General features: G+C 36.1%; 3 protein-coding genes across 5 annotated transcripts in view; all 3 read right to left on the bottom strand.

Annotated features, from left to right (window-relative positions):
• Positions 1–3,088, bottom strand: part of LOC102578400 (F-actin-capping protein subunit alpha) — a 7,960-nt gene extending 4,872 nt beyond the window's left edge. Inside the window, exons 1-3 of the mRNA XM_006344611.2 lie at positions 2,818–3,088; positions 2,546–2,661; positions 1,722–1,811 (exon numbers count right to left, since the gene is read on the bottom strand). Of these exons, the coding sequence (XP_006344673.1) occupies positions 1,722–1,811; positions 2,546–2,661; positions 2,818–2,941 (330 nt within the window). The 5' untranslated portion in view covers positions 2,942–3,088. The remainder of the gene's footprint in view (positions 1–1,721; positions 1,812–2,545; positions 2,662–2,817) is intronic.
• LOC102605943 (uncharacterized) overlaps positions 1–20,135 on the bottom strand; it is a 21,247-nt gene extending 1,112 nt beyond the window's left edge. The window contains exons 1-8 of one of the 3 annotated variants that reach the window (XM_006344609.2): positions 19,601–20,135; positions 18,370–18,447; positions 18,141–18,283; positions 15,790–15,860; positions 15,535–15,630; positions 9,933–10,025; positions 9,710–9,834; positions 9,269–9,616 (exon numbers count right to left, since the gene is read on the bottom strand). In XM_006344609.2, the coding sequence (XP_006344671.1) occupies positions 9,752–9,834; positions 9,933–10,025; positions 15,535–15,630; positions 15,790–15,860; positions 18,141–18,283; positions 18,370–18,447; positions 19,601–20,050 (1,014 nt within the window). In that variant the 5' untranslated portion in view covers positions 20,051–20,135 and the 3' untranslated portion in view covers positions 9,269–9,616; positions 9,710–9,751. Of the gene's footprint in view, positions 1–9,268; positions 9,835–9,932; positions 10,026–15,534; positions 15,631–15,789; positions 15,861–18,140; positions 18,284–18,369; positions 18,448–19,600 lie in introns of those variants that run through there. The other 2 variants (XM_015307522.1, XM_006344608.2) reach the window with 2 other exon arrangements.
• LOC102578741 (tafazzin) lies at positions 4,107–7,596 on the bottom strand. Its single transcript, XM_006344612.2, has 7 exons — positions 7,202–7,596; positions 6,168–6,286; positions 6,029–6,094; positions 5,726–5,923; positions 5,424–5,542; positions 4,976–5,081; positions 4,107–4,782 (listed from the first exon to the last, which is right to left on the bottom strand). Exons 1-7 carry the CDS (start codon positions 7,428–7,430, stop codon positions 4,201–4,203), a joined length of 1,419 nt encoding a protein of 472 aa, XP_006344674.1. The 5' UTR covers positions 7,431–7,596; the 3' UTR covers positions 4,107–4,200.
• Positions 20,136–22,706: the final 2,571 nt, after the last annotated feature.

The following is a 22,706-nucleotide window of genomic DNA, read 5'->3' as shown; positions in this document are numbered from 1 at the left end:
AGAGGCAAGCCTCCATTTCATCCAAGCAGCCCCAACGCGATGTGTGACATCATCGTCGATGTCGCCACTCCCTTGGATTACAGCCCCAAGATACTTAAAACTTTCCTTCTTAGGAATGACTTGTGCGGCAAGTCTCACTTCCACATCTGTCTCATCCAACACATCGCTAAATTTGCACCCCAAATATTCAAAAGAATATAGGACAAAATTCTAATTGTCGAACAACCATTACTTGGTGTGTCCCGGGTACTCTACAAGTCCTACTCACTAAAGGTAGGGGTCATCTTCTATTTTCCGGTTCAGAAGTAATTTCATGAAGAATATTTGAGGTAATCCAAAGCAATGAACTACAAGTTAGATAAGTCTAAATGATGAAGGAAGTGACTGTCTACTGATGTTGAAAAGTATCGGTATTGAAATCCATGGGAGTTAGCAACTTGCAATTTTTCCTTTTTTTTCCCCTGATGATGCAACAGCTTTGCCAATTAACTTACTAAAAGGAGTTGCTGAGTAAGGTGTGGTATAAAGCATCAGAGTGGTCATTCTGGGATTGGTGAAGTACTTGGACAAAGATAACATGAAGTGAAAAGATTTACTAATTTGAACTATACCTTCAACTCCCTCCTCTATATCCTCCAGATTGAATATTGGCACAGTGGGATCAACATTCTTACTAGATTTCTTCTTGTCTGAGCCTTTTTACTTGAATTAGAACCCTTCTTTCTTGATCCACCAAAGCAGGAAGAGAGGAACCCTGCCTTCTTATGCTTTGGCTTAATTGGAGGTTCATAACCATATAAAGCTGTTCTATTGAAGACACATCCAGTACCCACATACACTGGGCCTTGAATTCCATCCAAACCTCTCAAGTTAATATCGAATAGAAAATGCATCTTATGTGAAGTTCATAACTATTGAGTAATGAGGATAATCAAGAGCTTGCTATATCAAAGCACATTTTTCAAGTTTACAATATCTTCATTCTTGATATCCACTTCTATCATGAAAACCAACCTAACAGTTAACACAATTCACTCTGGTGTTTTGTTCTTTGTCCCCAATGCCTGAATGTGTTTAACAAATCAAGTTCCAATCAGCCATAAGATGTCTAAACATACTAAATTATAGATAAACAACATGAGCATAAAACCAGTTTATGTAGAGATTTTTAATTGCACAGCATAAAAAGGAGTACACCCAGCATTATATGTATGCTTCTCTTTCTTCTTTTTTTACTTCGTCCTGATCTTTTTACTTTTCTTTTTCCTTTCTTTCAGAATAAGCACATTTTTGGATATAGTCCCACCATCTCTACCAGGTTGTTTATGTCTGTCCATATTATTGCTTTTTTGAATTGCCTTCTAAACAAAATACTCATCCTTACAAACCTGCTTCCTCTTCTATGGATCCCACCACTCCACGCCCCAAAAAAAAAGATAAGCTTTTCATCGTCACTTTAGATTCCCTTCAAGATTATGAGTTTTTAAACTTACATATCATGCAGCTATTGGGGACATTAAGAGACTGAGGATTTGATGATAAATTCCAGCACCATTTTTGGTGCTTTTGTGTTTTTGCAAGGTAGTTTGTTAGTGGCACATGGAAGGAGGTGCCTCATCCAATGAAATTTTTAATCTTATCAACAAGAAGAAAGTCAAAACACCAAACTGTAAAAAATCCAAAAATAGCATTTAGCATTGTATACGAACTGAACAACGTACTTGCTTGACATGGTCAACTCTGGCAACCTGGGCAGTCCGGGGATCAAGATACTCATCCTTATCAACCTCACTAAATGATGTAATCAGTACCTACAAATTAGTGAGCAGCAACTTTACACAGCTAGATTATGAAAATAGCTTCCAAGTGGCCATTACTACATAAATGATAAGCATTTTACTTTCTTTTTAGAAGAGGGCTCAAAATCTTAGACTTCATAAAGAACAGTTCTCCGGAAAGTTTTCTTTTCTATATTGATGAAGTAATCATTTATTGAAGTGGTTGAAATTCCCTATACACAAGCTTTAAACAGATGTAGAGAACTTGTCCATAAACATGGTGCTCAACAAACAACACCCAACTCTTTCATATATAGTAGAGCCAGCATCCAAGTACCGTGAAGTATATCTCTATCCTAAAAGCCTTATTAAATTAATCTTACTTATTTTTCATGCAACGTTTTTTTTAAAAGAAGTTTCTCAAGCATAACTTTTATCCTTTGTTTTCTTTCAGTCTTTGAGCTCTAAAGGATGCATGAAGAGGTCATGAACCTTCAATTAAGGAAAATTGCAACACCATATTGCTTACAATTTACTTCATTTTTTAATCTTCAACTACCGAAAACTATCAAAGCTGAAATTATCAACTAAGGAAAATTACAACATCAGTACAATAAGTATTGCTTACAGTTTACTTGATATTTTAATCTTCAACTACGGAAAACTATCAAATCTGAAATTATCAATTCGAATGACACGATTAGCCTAAATTACATTTTCAAAGATCTAACTTACCCAATGAAAAAGAAAACAAGAGAGAGACTTACATCGCCACTTCTGTTTGGGAATTCGAGACAAATCAAGTGAGATTTGTTGTAAGAAGGAAATGACTCCTCGGCCGCTTTCTTATATATATTTTCGTCCTTTAAAATAGCTCTAACATCTGCAAATCAAACAGAATGACGCTCAAAACCAAAAATGAAAACAATAAACTGCCGATCGCAAACGAACACCAATGCGGTCACAATTTCAAGCACGAAAAAACCTTCAAAATACAAAAAAATTAGCGCAGAAAATAAATGAAAGAGAAGAAGAAGACCTTTGGCGACGTACTGAATTTCGCCAGCGGGGGCATTAAGAAGGAACCATTTGGCAATCTCAATTTTCTGGTCATCGGTAAGTTGAGTTTCTGATTCCAGAAAATCTTCGTCCTCTTCTAACATTTTTATTCTTTTTTTGCAATCTTATTAACAGATATTCTTCTCCATTGAATTCAATTCAATTCAAATTCGAAGAAGATACAATCAACCCCACCAGAGTCGCTTTCCCCTCTCTTTTGTTAAATCAGTGGAGTTTCCAGTTTTTAATTTTCCACTTTTGTCCCTGCTGCTACATATGTACAGGGGTTGACTGTGGGTCTCACTTGAGTTTGATTGAACCGTCAGATGGACGTTATATTGCTCTTTCACGTAATCTTAACCGTTCGATTAGTCCTTTTTCCTTGCCAAATATGTTCTCTTGCAACTCAGTGCCCTCATTTGATATTTCGTAAAATAATAACAATAATAGTTTGACATACTCAGATTGATTGATTAACTTTTTTCTAATACATTGTAATTTATACTTTGTGATCCACTATATTGTTAAAAATTGATGCTAGAGTATAAATTGTATTTTTGGTCTCTTGAATGACAATGGGTTGACCTAAGAATTTGATGAATCATTCCATTAATAACCATCTATTACAATCTGATAAAACTTGAATGTATTGAATTCAATGAATTACTACAAAATGCATTGATTTTGTCACTTCTGTGAAAATCAAATCTAGACAACAACAACAACAACAATAATAGCATATTCAATGATATTACACAAAATGAGATTTGAAGAAGGTAAAGTGTATGCAAATCATACCCCTATATCGTGGAGGTAAAGAGGTTGTTTCCAAAAGACCTTCAGAGTACAACATATCAAGATAGGTATGAAGAAAAGAAAGACAGTGGGGAAGAAATAAAGCAACCGATAAGGAAACAGTAACTACCATAAAATTATGTGATAACCTAAACACAATCAACAAGTGATGGTGAAATCAAAAGGAAGACGCTATAAGAATACAACTAAACCCCTCGAGAATCAAAACAACACTTCATACCGAATAACCATCTACCCTAATCGCGACAAGAAGCATTATTGTACCTTCCGGTGACGGGTGACCTGACCCCCAATAGGACCCCAAAGTGGCAGAAACTCACAAACTTGAGCAAAAGGACCAATTGAAGAGGAAAAATCAAGGGCCACCATGACAGAACAGATTATGCAAACCTTCTTGGAAATGGGATGGGCTGGCCAAGGGACCATAAACCATAGCATAATAATGCGATAAGATATTTTAACTTGATACAGTAATATTAAATTTATTCTTCTAGTATATTTTAACGAGTTATAGTGGTATTAAATATATACCAGTAAAACTCTTCAATTAAAGTAAAATCTCCCGGTTACAAACCTGACTCTCATACAAGGGCATCCAAAAGTTGTTCCAAGCCTTCAATGGAGCAATCTCTTGAATGTCCTCAAAATTTTCTTTTACCCTACTATTAGCAACTAAACATCTAGCAGAAAATAGCATTAATTCAGTTGAACCCATGTAACCTCTGATCCTCGATACGATTCCACTTTCCCTGGAAAAGCCCAACCGAAAGTACCTATCCTGACTATTTTCTTCCATCAGCTTCTCAACTAATGGCTGCTCACTACTAGGTTCTTGCCTTGGAGGAGAGGCATGATCCTCCCCAATGCTCATGTAATTGTCCATGCCTAGAGCTTCCCAGTCAACGTGCTGCACAATCCCAGCAGCTCGTTCAGCAACATAATCATGGTAGTGTTGTGATTGTAGTGCTTCCTGGACAGCTAGTCTGTCCACCTGGGCCTTGAGCATCTGTAATCGATCACCAATTCTTGTTGACACAGCATCATATAATTTTCCTCTTGGCATATTATCCTTTTCGCCAGCAGCAAGCAAGTCATCAAACTCGATGGGATCACCAACAAGAACAGTCACCTGCAGTTTTTACAGCTCATTAAGAGTATACCAAGAGAATGTAAATCATAAATACCAGAAGTTGAAAATGGTAACTAAAGTAGAGCAATGGCAATTGATTCTCTCTTTGATTCCCTTTCTCTATACCTAATAATATTGGTGCATGATACATGCCGCTGCATTATTCACCATCCTCAAAATGATAATTACATACCGTCTTTCCAATCCTGGGAAGCTTGGCTCCTACAGGCATGATGTCCTGCATTCCAGTATGCACAAAAGGGATGACTATTGGCAAATTGTCGGCATCCAGGATCAATCTATTAAGACAACCAAAAGTCTCAGACATAGCACCAACCCTTATAAAGACAACATGAATCTAATTAACTAACAGGGGAAGGACGGAGAGGAGGGGATCTTTTTCATTTTATAGCAGAGCAAAAAACGAACAGGTAATCAACAGAAATACAACTGAATCAATCTGCCCCTGATATCTACAGAACTCCAACAATACCTTGTCTCTGGGTCTTGTTCTTCTCCAAATAATATGAAATTACAAATTCAACAAACTGGTGTCTTTTTTGACAATCATGGAATTCACAAGTTACCTACTTAAGGATAATCATACAATTCACAATTTATTACTTAGAAAGAATGAGTACCTTCCGATGCCTCTTTTAATAGAACCCATTGTTTTGCCACCATCTCGAGAGCGACTACCTTCTGGAAATATGTGCACCCATCCACCACGGTTCAATTTTGAAATAGCCATGTCCATCCCCTGCAAAACATGCAGAAATAGACTGAGAATTAGCTATAAACTATATCAGTCTCTTTCAACATTTTAAAGAAAACATCTTAGACTGGCTGAGCGAGATATCTAATACATCATCCATCAACAGTGCTGTAGAAACAATCAGAATATCAATAACTTCATCTCACCAGCACCTCAGAAAGAAAATACCTTCTGATAAATACCGTCCCCACGGGACACAGGAAGAACTTTGACATGTTTGAAGAAGGCAGATGTCACTGGATTGCGGAAACATCGATCAGTTGCACAAAGTGTCCATCTCAAATTTTGTGCATCCAAAATAACACTGGGAGGAAGTAATGCAGCAATAACTAGTGGGTCATCCATAGCAGCAACATGATTGCTCACCTGAGTTGATTTACAAAACAGAACCAGATATCAAAAGATAAAATCCAGGGGTCTAAGGTGAGGCCTAAAAGAAGGAACTGGAGGTAACTCAGGAACATGGCTTACTGTAATAAGTGGTTTATTCTCCATTCGATTTTCCAGCACCTGATGTAATTTTTCTGCACCATATATCTGCAAAAGTTGTCGAGTTATTTTTCTCAACTAGGCAACAGCTGAAATAGCAACTCACCCAGATTTAGCTTACCTGAACACGATTGAGGCCATGCATAAACACATGACAAACATTTCCAAGCACAGGAACAGCCACAGCCTGCAGCATGCGAGTCAGGACTGAATCTGCTTCTGGATCAATATCCTTGCTAACTGCAGTCATAGGCATACAGAGTTATAAGTATCAACCATGAAAAGCATCTTGAAGAATCCTCATATAGCTTTTGCAGCACAACTTGCAGTTATAAGCAATGTTATTAGACACAATTCCTTATTGCTTAAAGTGAGGGGAGGCAACACAATGATGGTGCACTTAAGCAGGCATTTGGGCAGTATTTGAATTGAAGTTGAAATTATGTTCGGGTATGAACTTCACTTGAAATAAAAGTCCATTTCACAAATACACCTTCAACCAATATTTCACTTGAAGTTCAAAAAATGAAGCTCAGTATTAGCAAGTACTGAATTAGTATTACATGGCCAAACAAGCCCGGATGTCATACCAAAGAAACTTTATTAATGCGATCACTTCATACTCTTAACCAAAGTTACTTTTTTCTTTTTGTGTGTTTGAATATCTAAAAGTTAGCAAATACAAGTGAGTAATAGTTTAGTGGAAATAACCTTCCAAGTCATGAAGGGGGCAATGGAAATTGAAAGGCGGGATTTAACATATCAAAAATTCCCTAAATTCATCAAAGGCAGACAAATGTAGGTAATAGGAGTAATTTAGCAACTAATTTCAGTAATTTTCAGCATGAAATCACATACTTATTGTGAAGAAAACCTTCTTGAATTCTTGAATAAACTAACTACAGTCACTTTCTTTCTTGAAGAAAACATTATTGAATAAACTAACTACGGTCACTTTCTTGAATAGTTTCTTGAAGAAAACATTATTGAATAAACTTTCTTGAAGAAAACATTATTGAATAAACTAACAACCGTCACTTTCTTGAATTCTTAGTCTAACCATGTTGCAAACTCTACCTATGAATACCAGCGTTTCCTGCATTTAGATTTTCGATGTACCAAACTAGATGCTATTGCAAGGAAAAGGAAACTGACCTTTTTTACGGTACAAAGTGGAAGAAGAAGGCAGAGTATCTCTACGGAAATCGCTGAACCGTTGGAGCCAGCGTTCGACGGTAGATGATAAGTAACCATCATAGATCTTCGGACGGCGACGATGATGATCGACGGCGACTCTAAGACGGTCTCTCAGACGAAGCTGCAGCGATCGTGCCCTATCTTTCCATAGATCCGCTCCAGTTTCTATCCACCTCCCTGAAACCATTCTCAATTAACTCTTCACCTCTTGCAATTGTTATACATAAATAATTACTATATATTGTGGTGAAGATGATCCAAGCTTTGTGTACAGGAGTAAGCGAAGCGCGAGAATAGTGAGACGAGAAAAAAAGCACAAGGGTTTCGATTTTTATTTTATTTTTCCTATATGACTTATTAAAGGGGAAGTAGTGCGCAAGTTGTGTCCAAAACGGATAAAGTTACGAGTTTCTTAAATATCTTTTGTGGGCCCCGAAATCTACGTGGAGACGCACTGCTTTATTTATTTTTTCGGAAAAAGGTCAAAATTGCCCCGAACTATGCGAAATAGACCACTTATACCCTCCATTACATTTTGGGATCAAAAACACCCCGCCGTTATCCCAGGAGACCACAAATACCTTCAAGAGTTAACATTCCAAATTTTTAGTGACGTGGCAAGCCACATGGGACTAATCCCTCCACCTAAGCGTTGCCAAACTAAGATTCACTACAAAAGAACTTGACCTTTAGTGGCGACAAAGTCGCCACAAATTCTCAAAATATTGCCACTAAAGGTTATGAGTGATTTTTAGTGGCGACTAATGCTCCAACAACCATTCGCTAGTAAAACCTATTTTTTCAACAAAAAATATGATAATTAATTTTCGATTGCAACCTAATTTTCTAAAATAAATAACTTGCAATATCAATATTATTACGAAAAATCATCAAAACTACTTCTCGATTCAAATCTCCTACTATATAATGCATCATTGTACATTTTATAAATTTACATATGACATAAAAATAAAACATACAGTGTCTTCAAACTCTTACTTAATAGATATCATTTTTTGTTTTTTAAAAACAATGAAGAAAAAAACACAAAATTAAAATTTAAAGTTTAAAACTTTTAGTGACGATTTTCTTGGCTTTTGTGGCGACTGTTGTCGCCGCTAAAGGTCTAGTTCTTTTGTAGTGAATCCTAGTTGGCAACGTAGGTGGAAGGATTAGTCCCACGTGGCTTGCCATGTCAATAAAAATTTGGGGTGTTAACTCTTGAGGGTATTTGTGGTCTCTTAGAATAACAGCATGGGCATTTTTTATCCCAAAATGTAACGAAGGGTATAAGTGGTCTCTTTCACATAGTTCAGGGGCAATTTTGACCCTTTTCCGTTATTTTTTTCGGTCTACTTTTTATTAGGAATTTCCTTTTATACACTAGTAAGAGATATTTATGGAAAAAATAATAATTTAAATTTACTAATATGTGAAATAAAAAAGATATATCATGCAACTGCATTGATTGTATGACATCGTGAACCTAAAATAAAATTTCTTTTATTTCAATGTTTAGTCAAGCACCAATTATTCTCATTCTAGAACAATCGTTTAAATTTATTTACTCATTCATGACGGCTAGTTTACTTGACAAAGAAAAAAAATAGAATATGTTATAAAAACTATTTAATTTGATAAATTATTTCATTTTCACTTATATATTTCAATTAAATTTTAATAAACTTCTTTTCACTTTCAGGATTTATAAAAAAATGAATCAGTAAAAACTCATAATGGCACCAGCCTAAAAAAAAAACCTTATGAATCACTCCTTTTCTTTGGTCGTAAAAAATGTCCAATTATCAGTTTTTAAAATCTTCAAGAGTTTTTGGGTTTAACGATCTCATTGCTTAAAATTTAAGAAAGTTCATTTTCTTTTTCCTTGACGTACATTACCGTAAGGCCTAAATTAGTTCACAATAGCTAAGAGTTACTTATACTACCGTAAGGCCACAATAGCTAAGAGACAACGTAGAGTATGAACCCTTCCGAGTAATGACATCTTTGAGATACAAAAGCAGATACATACAAGTTCATAAGCAACCTCAAATTAATGTAGAGTAATAACTGAGTTTACAATTAAATATTAAATGTTTAATGGATTTCTTATTATATAAACGTGGAATAAACAAAAGCTATTGGGTTTCTATGAACCCACAAATCCTACTCTACACCCCACAGTTCAATCATTGTTTCATTGTCCAAGCTTCACAGGACAATCAAGAGAGGATATATGTCATAAGGATTTCCCCTCACAAACTAAATGACTAAAGACTCGCGATTCTAATAGTAATATCTCCTTCAAACAATGCCTTTTCCAAACAACCATCCACTTGAATGCGCTAGAATCAAATACTGATGACAGTAGTGCTGCAAGTAAATATTTCAAAGATGCATTTCGATTCGGGCAGAGAAATTACATGACATTGATAAGCAATATCTATTGAGTATATGGATTCTCACTTCGTGAAACTGCTAATTGACAGTCAAACCTTTCCAAAGAGGTCAGCAAATGAAAATTTGAAACTTAGGTGGTTCACCTCCTGTGTTTAGGTAGTTAACATCAAAAGCAACGTCCCCAAAATCATCTGGCGAACAGCAAATGATTGTATCAGAAAACGTTTCCAAAGTTTTCATAATAAGGTTAACTTTGAGTTGTTGATTCAAATTTAAATAAAATTCAAACCTTCATACAGGGTCCTGGCAATTTGAACATACTCAGGTATGAGGTCCTTGCATATGACTCCAGTTGGACGTGCATCCAGGACAACTAAGACTCCTGTCCAGTTGCGGTAATTAGTTGCCAAAGCCTAGCTTTTATTTTTGAAATCCAAAGTTATTTGATCTTTTTAATGAACACGTCATGTCGAAGTTAAATTTAAAAACGGACAAAAAAGAAAGATACATTCCTTAATGTTTCGAAACAATATAAGAAAGACACTATATAGTTTATTTTTTTGTTAAAAAATACTTGCAATAATTCTATTATTACTTTTTTAAAAAACAGGGTCTCAAATTTTGGGACTAAGACGGATGCCTCATTTTTAAAGGCATTGAGCCGTCCCTGCTGCTGTCAACATGAAATTCTCTACATCAGAAGTCACAAGGTAATCAAACAGGAAACTTGTAACCTCTTTTTATCTGCGAGAGAAAATTGGTTCCTCTCTCTATCTCTTCCCGATTAATTCATTCCTACAGATCATCAGGATGTTCACGGTTATCCTAATAGATTGGATTTGTCATTTTGTAGCTTGTACTAGGTACTTTAAGTTAATTGAGCAGTGTTTTACTTGAAGCCCAAAAAAATGAAAACCTTTTTCAAAATGATACTATCCATCTTCATCATTTCCCATCATTTCAACTGAACCAAAAATTTGCCTCTGCCGACCCCACAATCTCCCTGGCCCAGTGTTTTGGACGGCAAGAGGCGACAAAAGGCGACAAGGGCCTGCCTCGCCGCTCGCCTTTTTGAATTGAGGCACCAATTAATACAAAAAAAAGTAAAATATTTAATTGCATATATAAATATCCAAAATCTCAATAACAATAACATTCATTAGCAATGTCCCTCTTTTTGTTAGCATCTGACGTCATTGAATTCACTATTTATGGACAAATAAATACTATATTAATTAGTATAAAACTAAATTAAGTAGGGAGGAAATAATTATAAAAGGATTAAGTTACTTTTTAAAAAAAATATAGGCAGATTCCAGCCCAGTGATACCACAGAAGTACAGAACCAAGCATAGTCTCAAACTCTAAATACTGAAAAACAGAGTAGTTCCACCCAAAAAAATATAATAGAGTAGTTCCACCAAAAAAAAAACAGAGTAGAGACTAGAGAGTAGAGAAGAAGAAGAACTAGAAGAGAAGAAGAGAAGAACTAGAGATAAGATTTCGTACTTAAGAAAGAGCAGCAGTCGCGATTGCAATTCGCGAAGAAGAAGTCTCCACGAAGGAGCAACAATCGCGAAATAGGAGGAGAAGAGGAGGAGCGTCTTGCGAAGGTCAAGTTTGCAAAAATACCCAAAAAACCCTAATTTTGGCTTTTATTTATGAAGTCAGACCTTAAAAAAATAAAAAATAAAAAGGCGACGCCTATTGCATCGCCACACCACGTCATCTTACGCCTTTCCGTGCGACGCCTTTCTGAAGTCGCCTCGCTTCGCCGGAAAAAGGCGATGACCCATCGCCAAGGCGAGGCGCCTTTCATAACACTGCCCTGGCCCCTCCCCTCAAAAGTACTAAACTGTCACTCACCAGAAAAAAAGGTGATTGTCATACCGCCCAATAGGCAGGGGATTTTATCTAGGTCATTGAAGATCTCATTGATTGTCCACAAATCAAAAAGTTACACAAACTCGTTATGACTAAACTTTTACTAACATTGCAAGACAAATTGAATGTAGTGTCAACCATGTCTTTAAACAGGAAGACACTTCACTGATAGTCCAGAGAGTTAGAAAGAAATTCTACCAACATGTCATCAAAACAACAGGAAATTAATAACGTGAATTTGTGGAAGGGATCCACAGAAAAAAGTTAGTTTAGGAGCTAAACTCAAGGATACATATTTCTTTAAGAAACCGACGACAATAACACATTCATGACAACTTATTTTTGTGCTCCATAATATGTCTCACAACTTTTAGCAACTTTTAGCAACCTTACTGTATTAATAAAGTGACTCTATTTTCTTGAAGACAAACCATGTTCAGTTTATAGTTACTTATGAAGACAAGTATTTAACAGCCAGCTTGTTCCTCTGCTCTATGTGGCTTCAGAGTTGGAGAATATTGTCAAGATACTGCGAAAGACAATTAACAGTTCCAGAGCTTATTCAGATGATGAACCTGAGAATTGAGCTTCAACAACTAGTTAAAGCTGAGGAAATCTCATGGAGACAGAAATCCAGATGCTTATGGCTCAAAGAGGGAGACAAGAACACAAAGTTCTTCCAAAAAATTGCAAATTCTCATAGAAGGGGCAATTGCATAGACAAACTCAAAGTGGGAACTGAGATCATTGAAGATAAGCATAGGATAAAGCAAGAAACTGTTGATTTTTACGAAAGTTTGTACACTGAACCTGAACAGTGGAGGCCTTCAGCCAACTTTGAAGGCATTCCATCCATCTCAGTTGAGGAAAAGTTTAATCTGGAAGCAACTTTTCAAGAAGAGGAAGTATTGGCAGCTATTCAGTCTTGCGCTCCCGACAAGGCACCAGGGCCAGATGGGTACACAATGGCATTTTATCAGAAATCATGGGACTTCATCAAAGTTGACATACTGGCAGCTATGAACCATTACCATCAACATTGTTGGATGGTTAGATCATGCAATGCCTCCTTCATAGCTCTCATTCCCAAGAAAAAAGGAGCAATAGAACTCAAAGATTATAGGCCAATTAGTTTAATTGGGAGTGTCTACAAGATCATAGCTAAAGTCCTGGCAGAAAGGTTAAAGACAGTTATGGGAAAGCTAGTCTCTAAACACCAGAATGCTTTTCTTAAAGATAGGCAAATCACTGATGCCTCACTGATTGCAAATGAGGTTCTTGATTGGAAAATAAAAAACGGAGGGGCGGGCATCTTATGCAAGTTGGATATAGAGAAGGCCTTTGATCAGTTGAATTGGTCATATCTTCTTTCCATCCTTAGGCAAATGGGGTTCGGTGAAAGATGGATCAATTGGATCAATTTCAACATTTCTACAGTAAAATACTCAATTCTCATCAACAGAAGTCCAGTTGGGTTTTTCTCCCCACAAAGAGGTTTGAGGCAGGGAGATCCACTTTCTCCTTTTCTCTTCATACTTGCAATGGAGGGTTTAAGCAGAATGTTAGATAAAGCCAAGCAATTGCAATGGCTGAATGGTTTTGATGTGGGAGCATGATCACTACAAACATCTCTCATCTGCTTTATGCAGATGACACTCTGATATTTTGTGAGGCAAACAGGAGTCAAGTTCTCTATTTGAATCTAACCCTTTTGATTTTTGAAGCCCTCTCAGGTTTGCACATCAATATGCTAAAAAGTGTGATCTATCCTGTTAATGAGGTGCTAAACTTGGAGGAATTAGCAGGTATCTTGGGATGTAGTGTGGGTGAATTCCCGGCAACCTATTTGGGGTTGCCATTGGGTGCAAAGTATAAGTCAACAGCTATATGGGGACGAGTTATTGAGAAGTTTGAGAAAAAACTTGCCTCCTGGAAGATGCAGTACCTATCGACAGGGGGCAGACTTACACTGATCAACAGTGTACTTGATAGTATTCCCACATACTATATGCAACTTTTTCCTATTCCTGGCAAAGTGTTGGAACAACTTGACAAGATCAGGAGAGATTTTCTATGGGAAGGGAATAGTGAGAAGCACAAGTATCATCTGGTGGAATGGCCAAAAGTCCTTCTTCCTAAACTACAGGGGGGGTTAGGGATCAAGGATTTGGCGCTGCATAATAAGTGTCTACTTATGAAATGGTTATGGAGATACACACAGGAGGAACATGTTTTATGGAAGGATGTGGTCAGTGCAAAGCATGGGATACAGAGTCATTGGTGCACCAGTCTTTCAAAAGCACCTTATGGGGTCGGAGTCTGGAAACACATATGCAAGCTATGGGAGAAATTTTCTCAGCATAAGCACTTCACAGTGGGGAATGGACTTCATATCAGATTTTGGAAAGACAAATGGCTTCGCAACACAGTTCTGATGGATGATTATCCAAGTCTTTTCAACTTAGCCAGGGATCCAGACTCAACAATTTCTCAAAATAGAGATGGAGCAACCTGGAGCATTATGTTTAGAAGGAATATGCAGGATTGGGAGTTTAATGACCTGATCAAACTACTACAGACTCTACAGAGTTTCTCTCTCAACACTCAGGCAACAGATCAGTTCAAATGGGGTACTACAGGAGACGGGAATTACACAGTGAGTGCAGCCTACAAGCAGTCAAGAGCATTTAATGCAGTCACTGACCACTGGCCATGGAAATTAATTTGGAAAATCAAGCTACCGCCCAAGATCGTCTGTTTTTGCTGGACTGCACTATATGAAGCATGCCTAACTCAAGACAACCTCTATAAAAGGAAACGCATCATTGTGAATGGATGCTACTTATGTCAGAAAGCAGCAGAGAGCAATAGGCACCTTTTTCTGCATTGTACTGTTACAGCAAAATTGTGGAACATGTTTTACTCTTTTTTTGGACTCAGTTGGGTCATGCCACATAGTATCAAAGAAGCTTATGAGAGTTGGTGTTGCTGGAAAGTTGACAGCACCATCAAACAGACTTGGAAGATGATACCTGCAGCAATTTTTTGGAGTATTTGGAGGGAAAGGAACAGAAGATGTTTTGAAGGTCTATCAACTCCTTTACATTCTCTCAAAGCGGAATGCCTTATGTGTCTGTACAGTTGGGTTAATTTGTCCTATGTAGATTCCCTGGATAGTTTTTCAAATTTTGTTGGCTCCTTAGTTTTAGCATAATTGTACTTGAGCCAGCAGACCAACTGTTTTTGCTTCTACTTTTGTAACTAATTTGCATCTTCTTGATGCCTTCAATGGAACATTTACTTCATCAAAAAAAATACTTGAGAAACATGGACAAACATAAGGGAAAGCTAAAAAGAGACGTGGACGGTGGAACTCTACTAATAAAGATAACAACTTACCCAGTGTAATCCTACAAGTGGGATCCGGGGAGGTGGGATGTACGCAAACCTTACCCCTACCTTAGTTGTAGCAACAGGATCACCTTTCTTTAGAAATTCAACAGCATCATGTGATTTACGCTACTTTATCCAAAGAGAACTCGAAGGTATTATTATTAAAAAATAAAGCAGAAGGAAGTTCCTCACTGTGAGTTTGTATCTCAAAGGGGAATATCAAGAGGAAATCTGGGTGATGTGTGAAAGCTCTTATCCCAGTGATACATGCCAGAACAGTGTTCACTAACAGCCCCATAAATTTCTCAAGAATCTTGGTAACCCATTAAACTCCAAACTATAGTTGCATTTCTGCAGCTATTAACTGTAATTTGTAAGTAAGCTGATCTAATTAGCTTGGGATTGAGGCATAGTTGATGAACTCCATTAGATTCTACAAACACAATGTCCTCTTTATCCCCACCCACCCAAAGAAAAAAAAAAAGACAAAAGAAATAAGAAAATGCAAGTCGTAGAGATGCTTCCGCATCTTTGATATGGTCCGGGCAGTAAAGTATACTGCACTGGGAAACATTCCACTATAAGTGTAATTTGAGAACCTCAAAGACACATACCTGGTGCTAACCATTCATTTGAGGAGTTGCTAGCTAATGGAGCTAGCCACAATATGTTATGCAAATTCATTGAATCGTCATAAGAAACATTAGTTCCTGAGAACAATAAAACCTAACATGAGTATAAAGAACATCATTATTGTCCTTCTAATACGCTGATGGGAAGACTGCTGATGGTAAATAAAGTTTGAGAAAATCCAATTCTGAACATTCAGTAGATCTCACAGGAAGTGGTTAAGATGCAGACAGACCTACCTATTTGGCAGTAGCCCATGTTGCAAGGAAAAACTTCCTTATCATATGCTGGATACTCCTTAGCATGGAACCTGAAAAGTGTTTGCACCTTTTAACCTCACGAGCATCCCACACACACACACACAAGACGACAACAAACAACTTGCATCTAAACCATAAGCAAGTTGGGATCACTATATGAATCCTCATTGATCATATCACCCATTTAAGCTTATCTTGAACCAATAAAATACAAAAAAAAAATTGAAAGCACAAGTTCCTATATTTCCTACTGATATACAAATCTCTGACAAGATTAACAGACTCCTAGTAAAACCTAAAGTAAATGTATTAACATGGCTAAACATATTCCGAACTAATTGGTATCGCCTATATAGATCTTTTTACTTTATTGTGGCCTACTATTTTGCTATGTCTACATGGATTCTAAGAGATTGTAGGTCTTTCAAGACAAGTTCCTTCTATTACCATCCCCATCTCGGATAAAAGGAGTAGGGTTGCAGCAGGCTCACAACCAGTGCAAAACTAATCAATTTATGATGAACCACCACACAAAAAGAAAATGAAAAATATTAGCAGAAATAGAAACAAATATAGAAAAGAAAAAAAATAGTTTGTGAGGACAAAACAAAATTGAAGAAACATCCACATCCATCTTACGGTCGACAGAGTAGAGAGGGTATGACTGGTTGGAGGCAGGTTCAAATTGAAATGGGACAATGGGTAATCTTGTATTTTGGATTACAGGATAAATGGAATTTCTTACCTTCTCTACTCCTTAACAAGCTAGCAAACAAGAGGATCTCCTTATCATATTTAATTAAATACAGAGTATCTTTTAAGAGCTGCCTCTGACCAGCTAACAAACAAGAGGTCTTGTATTTCGGAATTCGGATTACAGGATTAAAAGAATCTTGAATACGATCCTTGCCTGCATTTGTTGAGAGATGTGGAAGAAAAGAAACCAAAGATGTTTTTTAGAGCATAAGTGAAAACACTCATACTCTGAATCATGGTTGTATCTCTTTTTTGGATTTTTGGTATAGACTAGAAGATGTCAAAACACAGTGGATAGAATGTTAACCTTCCTCAACGACATAATCTAGTGTTTATGGAGTTATGGACTTCCGATAGAGCAAAACTGGGCTGCTGAAAATAAGTGAAGTCCCTCAATCCCATAAATTACTAAGTCTAACTCCTTAAGCAAACTGGAGGAACGAGAATTCTACTTCTACAACTAAACGCCTACCAGATCCCCATCTTACCAATCTGGTTCTCATTGAGAGAAAGTAGTGATGATCCATGAATGGTTTCCACCCATGGCTCTTTGCCCTATATCCGAAAGCTAGTGCACGTCTCCAGGTAGCTTCAGTGCACTCACAATGATTGCTACTATAACACTAAACCCCATAAAGAAAACCAAATCATAAACCAAGAAACCCCTGACTCGGTCTTTTGCGGAAAACAGAGACTGCAGATAGCAGCAAAAGCTCTAATTCCTTTGAGAACATGCAGCCAGTGATCAACTGCATAGAATACTTTACTTCAACAAAGAAGAAACTCATTCGAGTTTATTAACGCACACTCTCTTGTGGATCTGTCAACAGGATTCACTTTAATTGTGGAATTTATCCACCTTGTTAAACCTTATGTTACTGAAAAGCATTATTGCTAGATGATAGCTGTGTCTAGAACTGGAAGATTAAGCAAAAGAAATTGAAGATTTATAGTTGAACTATTGTGCATAGCAGAATAAGCATACTACAGCTTCAAGTCTTGAACAAGTAGACAATTCAAGTTGAATTAGACGTTACATGCTTTTTGTCCTTAAGGTTCCCGACAACGGAATATGATATATAACACAAGATAAAGATATTCAAGAAAACACAACAACTATGGTTGAGTTTACAATAACAGACAAAAATCACAGAAACCCGATCAGATTGCCTTTTATCTTTGCTTGTTGCAGAAATGTTACAATTCAACTAAATCTGTGTTTTACCATCTTCCTGCTGCTATTTAGATGGATTGAGTTAAGGCTATAGAAATGCAACTGAATCAGTTACATGAGCATCCATCATATTCTTCCAATAGGTGAACGGTCTTCTTCTCTAGTTTTCTCTTATCCTAGTTCACTTAATTATTAGCCAAAGTAAAAGAAACACTTGAAAGAAAAAATATCCTTCCAAATATCCGATTAGCCAAGTAATTAGACGCAAATCTGATTGTATTTGCTCGGTCATTTACAACGAAGAGTTCTTAGGGCACGACTTTCTGTGGAACACTCGAGTAACAGAAGCACCATTTTTGTCATGTGTGCTCAAGACGGTGAAGGGTTCATGTTAACTTACAAGATCCCAAGTCTTCCAGAGTCTCTGGCAAGAAAGACATGACCATGAAAGAAATCAAAGCGCGACAATGATACATTCAGCCCAACACCGGGTCCCCGAGCAACAATCATTTCAAACAAAGATTCGAGGTATGAATTTATCTCCTACAAAACAACATTTGAACTCAACATTAACCGGCAACAGAAATTCTCATTTCAAGAGGATTAAGAAGTTCCATTTTAATGCCGACCTCATTAATAAACAGTCTCCCATAAGGAGTTCTGGTAAGTTCACATCGGTCTTCCTTTGATCCTTCAATGTCAGGAACCTGCACATTGAAGAGGATGCACTTACTGTAAAAAATCTCTGAGAAAGACAATTGAAAGAGGAAGCACTTCAAAATTGCTAGTGACTTAAGAGACCCTATTAATAAGGGTCATCAATAAAGTTTTTAGATGGACATCGCGAGCTAAAACTATCCCTTTTTTCCGGCTGAAATTCGTTCCTTTACACAAGTTATAGGTAAGGTACTTCGAATATTGCATTTAACAATATTGTACAAAGGGTGTACCAATAAAATTTCCAGCCATGTTAGTATGTGATTAATGATCAGCACTATTTATCGTGCAGCCACCCGAGGCATTACAAAAAGGCAAAAATGTACATATCTTTGTGCATTTATCATTTATCTGTATAGAAACTTTGACACAAATGCTTTCACGACGAAGAGGATAAAAGCAAAAACTATTTGTTGTTAATTCTTAATAGAATTATAATAGGTATGTAGCCCTGAATTAGTGTTGCCAGAGGCAAATAATGCCACCCTGCCCTGCTAAATTCTAAGTCCTTACCCTGCCGAATTGCCATCCCTATATCCACTTTTTGAATTTTTGCAGTTATCCATTGTCTTCCTCTGAATCAAGTTTTCTGGAAGTCTCACTTCTCAGTTATCTGTTTAGTATTTATTAAGTTTTGCCATAACACTTGGCACTTTTACAACCTGTTTATTTACTATACTAACACTTTTCAAGACAGTTCAGCTTTGTGAAATGAAATGTTACACATTGGATTTGAAACAAGAACGAGATAACAACATGCTTAGTTTAATATATCAGATTACTTTTCCTTGTTCTCTTTTTATGTTGTTACTGCTATTGAAAATTTTTTTTGGAACTATTAGCTTCACAGAGCAATTTTACAGGTTTCCCAATATCTTCATCAGATCAGATGCCAATAATAGATTATCCTCAAGGAAATTTTGATCACAACATCATGTACTGTATACAATGAGCTGAAATAATTGGCTTTGCTTTTGCAATGAAATGTATGAACAAATGTCTTATATGATTTATATGTAATTACAGGGTAAAAACATTCGTACAGACGGTTAACACTTAACCATGGTTAAAATACACGGTAAACAATGACATTCAAATCCATTACAGAAAATACTGTTAAAATAGATAGATATGAAAACTCACAGGGATGACTGTTGGATCAAGAGTCCTTTGAATAGACGCAGTATCACCACCAGAGTCAACAGCGAGCCGAGCAAGCTCCATTACCGGCGCCGGCGGCCACCAAATAAGCTCATTCTCTTCGCTTATACTCCTTCGATCATCACTCAATTTCGAACTCAAGGAGCGTCTATTCGGAGTCTGAGAACTCGGAGAAAAAGGAACTAGGAATTTGAAGCAAGAACGTAGCTGACGCGCCTCTTGAGAGTTGACAGCTAAGGCTTGTTGAGGTGGGCCCAACAGAGCGAGCAAATCGGCGGCTGAGGCCTTCGGTACGGATGGGGAGGCGAAGGAGGAACGTAGTTTGAGCTTACGGAAGGAGTAGAATGTTGGGGTTGAAGTGACAGTGTATGAAGCGGCAAGAGAAAGGGAGAAGAAGAAGACGAATTTGAAAGAGAACAATGGCCGGCTCATTTTTCTTCTCCCTTCTGAAAATTGGGGTCATCCCACTAATTCCATTGGCTTTAAATGCGAGCTCCTGTAAAGAAATATGTTGGAGTACCGAGTACACAATATATAGAGATGAGCTTTGATAATTGCTCTTAATTTATTTTTATTTGTCATTGTTTAACTTAATATTGATATAGATATTTTACTAAATTATCCTTATAAAATACTCTCTCCATTTCACAAACAATGACCTCCTTTCCTTTTTAGTCAGTTTAAAAAAAATCACCTTTTTTCCTTTTTTGGTAACATTTTACTTTTTGCTTTCCACGTGGCATGTTCAAAACCACAAGATTAAGGGCAATTTTGTACATTTAACATAACTTTAATTTAGGACTACAAGATTCAAAAGTCTTCTTTATTTACTTAAACTCCGTGCCAAGTCAAACCAGGTCATTCTTTGTGAAACGGAGGGAGTAATGTTTAGTACTTTCTCTATTCCTTTTCTTCTTGTCCAATTTTAACATTTTACTTGTTATTTTTTACAAATCAAAAAAATATTTTTTATCTATTATATTCTCAGTTTATTTAGAAAGTTATTTTTTGTGAGAAAGGTAGAACATCTTTAATGAGTAAATTGATTTGTAATTCTAATCAAGGGGAAATTATGCATTATAGCAAACTTAATTCAAAATAAATTATATAGCTACAGTTTCATTTCATTCAAATTCATAGCAAACACTTTATCATTCAGAGAATCTCGCTCGCCTCTCTCACTTGATACAAACACAAATGTATAAATTTTGTTTGTGTATGTATAAAGCAATAGAGAATTGTATATACAAATACATATATTTTCATCTTATACACTTATAATTATACAAATAGAGATCTTCCCCTGCCCATTTCTCTTTTGTCTTTTTCTCTTTCTCGCTTTATACAAACACAAATTATACAAATTACAATGTATAATTTGTGTTGTATAAAGCGAGAGAGAAATATTTGATATACAAATATTTTAATTCGATTCAATTACAAACACAAATTATACAAATTACAATGTATAATTTGTGTTGTATAAAGCGAGAGAGAAATATTTGATATACAAATATTTTAGTTCGATTCAATTGTATACAAATTCAATTTTTATGCATACTATATACACAATCATTGATACATATACATAGTAGTTACATATATACAATTATCCAACCGATACATGCAATCGTTGCGCTTTTATACAAACGAGATGCCTGCCTACGATTTATACAAATCAGATGCTCTAGCCAAATAGCAAAAATGTAGCTATAGAACGCTAATATGATTTATGTGTTTATTATCCCTAAATTTGTCTTTCTATTAATTAATAGAGGTAAAATGGTAAGTTCACTATGTCAATTATTATTTTCTTAATAGGTGTGTCAATTCAAAAATGGACAAATAAATAGGGATAGAGGGAGTATTAGGTCTTAGAAAATGATTTGGGGAATAAATATTTAATGCTAAGGGTAAAACAAAAAAGATAATTGTTTTTTTTTATATGTCAAAAGTGACAAGTTAAAACGAACAAAGAGAGTATGTTTTTTGGTCGTGAGGTGACACTTGATTAAAATTAAAGAGACAAAACATGCCTAAATTCGGTGAAAATTATTAGTTTAATTTTATTTTTTATTTTTTTAACCCTCCCCTAGGAGCTCCCACCCCTCTTGCTCCCTTGGTAACTCGAACTCGCAACCTTTGGATTGGAAGTGACCCTTTTGCTCCATTGGTGACTCAAACTCGCAACCTTTGGGTTGGAAGTGAGGGGTGCTTACCATCCGAGCAACTCCCTCTCGTCAATTTTTAATTATTGATCACCTTAAAAACACATTTTTACTTGATTAACTGAAGTGTAATACTCCCAAGTTTTGCAACATAAGTGAAATACACTCTTAAATTCTCACCAAATTAGGGGTGTTTTCAACACTTCGCTCAATTTTTTATTAAGAGGCTCATACTCCTACAAGAGTTTGAGACCACTTGTTATGTCATGTCATAGATTGATTGTGTACCTAAGTTTAGTTAGTCAAGCAACATGTGTTTTTAATACTGTCAATAATTCTGAGATAAAACTAATTATATACATCAAATATAAAGATATTTTCAATACTTCTTCCCTCGAATAAACCTCAAGGACTCCATGTAAACAAAAATGTTCTCTTGGGTTTGAAAAAATTTAAGAAAAACAATAACACCTCTGAATTTAAGAATTAAACTAATAAAACGTGTTGGGAGGATTTTAAGATATTAACTGCTTAAGCTCTAAGACTAAAAGAAGGGTCAGTGTTACTTAAACAAACAGAAACTAGATTCATTTTTACTTCATCTTTTCACCAAGGTACTGATAAAGCTCAAGACTTCATTAAAACTTCCAACGCATAGCTATTGGTTTTTGAAAAAATATTCACAGCAAATATCAATTTATATTATAATAATCGAGACTTAAATAAGCAAATATCTAATTTAGGAGCAGTGTTGAATTATTTGTTGTAATGTAACACCTTGTTTGAATGGTTTTAAACTGTTGTAATGTATTAATTTAAATATAATGTTCATTTTGATTGTTCTTAAATTCAATGTATATTCATTACCTTAATATTTTCTTCTAATTTATTAATCTTATTCATTTTATTTTTATTATTAT

The sequence above is a fragment of the Solanum tuberosum genome, unplaced genomic scaffold (genome assembly GCF_000226075.1).
Source record: "Solanum tuberosum cultivar DM 1-3 516 R44 unplaced genomic scaffold, SolTub_3.0 scf00060, whole genome shotgun sequence".
NCBI classification, from domain to species: domain Eukaryota; kingdom Viridiplantae; phylum Streptophyta; class Magnoliopsida; order Solanales; family Solanaceae; genus Solanum; species Solanum tuberosum.
This window is presented reverse-complemented; position numbering and strand designations above follow the sequence as displayed.

Coding starts and splice junctions, on each gene's coding strand:
- LOC102578741 (XM_006344612.2), bottom strand. CDS start 7,430: ATGGTTTCAGGGAGGTGGATAGAAACTGGAGCGGATCTATGGAAAGAT. Junction 6,287..7,201: donor CACTTTGTACCGTAAAAAAG/GTCAGTTTCCTT, acceptor CTATGACTGCAG/TTAGCAAGGATATTGATCCA. Junction 5,543..5,725: donor GGGACGGTATTTATCAGAAG/GTATTTTCTTTC, acceptor CATGTTTTGCAG/GGGATGGACATGGCTATTTC.